The sequence below is a fragment of the Apaloderma vittatum genome, unplaced genomic scaffold, assembly GCF_000703405.1.
Source record: "Apaloderma vittatum isolate BGI_N311 unplaced genomic scaffold, ASM70340v1 scaffold28977, whole genome shotgun sequence".
In the NCBI taxonomy this organism is placed as follows: Eukaryota; Metazoa; Chordata; class Aves; order Trogoniformes; family Trogonidae; genus Apaloderma; species Apaloderma vittatum.
Genome location: NW_009728289.1, coordinates 1 through 368, shown reverse-complemented (window position 1 = coordinate 368; position 368 = coordinate 1). Strand labels below are relative to the sequence as shown.

General features: G+C 63.3%; 1 protein-coding gene across 1 annotated transcript in view; it reads left to right on the top strand.

Annotated features, from left to right (window-relative positions):
- LOC104277410 (membrane transport protein XK-like) overlaps positions 1-151 on the top strand; it is a gene marked incomplete at both ends in the record, with an annotated part of 4,642 nt that extends 4,491 nt beyond the window's left edge. Inside the window, 1 exon segment of the mRNA XM_009874032.1 lies at positions 56-151. Within this exon segment, the coding sequence (XP_009872334.1) occupies positions 56-151 (96 nt within the window).
- Between the last annotated feature and the right edge of the window lie 217 nt (positions 152-368).

The window sequence follows — 368 nt, the reverse complement described above, 5'->3', positions numbered from 1 at the left end:
GTGGGCAGGGCTCCCGAGCCCGGGTCCCCCGCGGTCCCACGGCTTTCCCCTGCAGGCAGCCTGGCTGGGCATCAACATCTTCCTCTTCACCTACTACTTCCTCTTCTTTGACCGGGATGAGCGATACCTCTACACCAGGGCCATCCTTGGGGTAAGGAGCTCCCCCACAGCCTGCCTGGGCACATGTGCCCCTTGGAACACTCCTACAGCGAGGTGGGCTCTGCAACGCCCCACACCCCTTCCTTGTCCTGCCCTCTTCCAGCCCACCATCGCTCTGTCCTAGTCCTCAAGTGCCAGGCCCCAGTCCTCTGTGCTGGTCCCTGTCCTAGTTCTTGTCTTGTCCCAGCCCAGCATCACCCCCTCCCAGC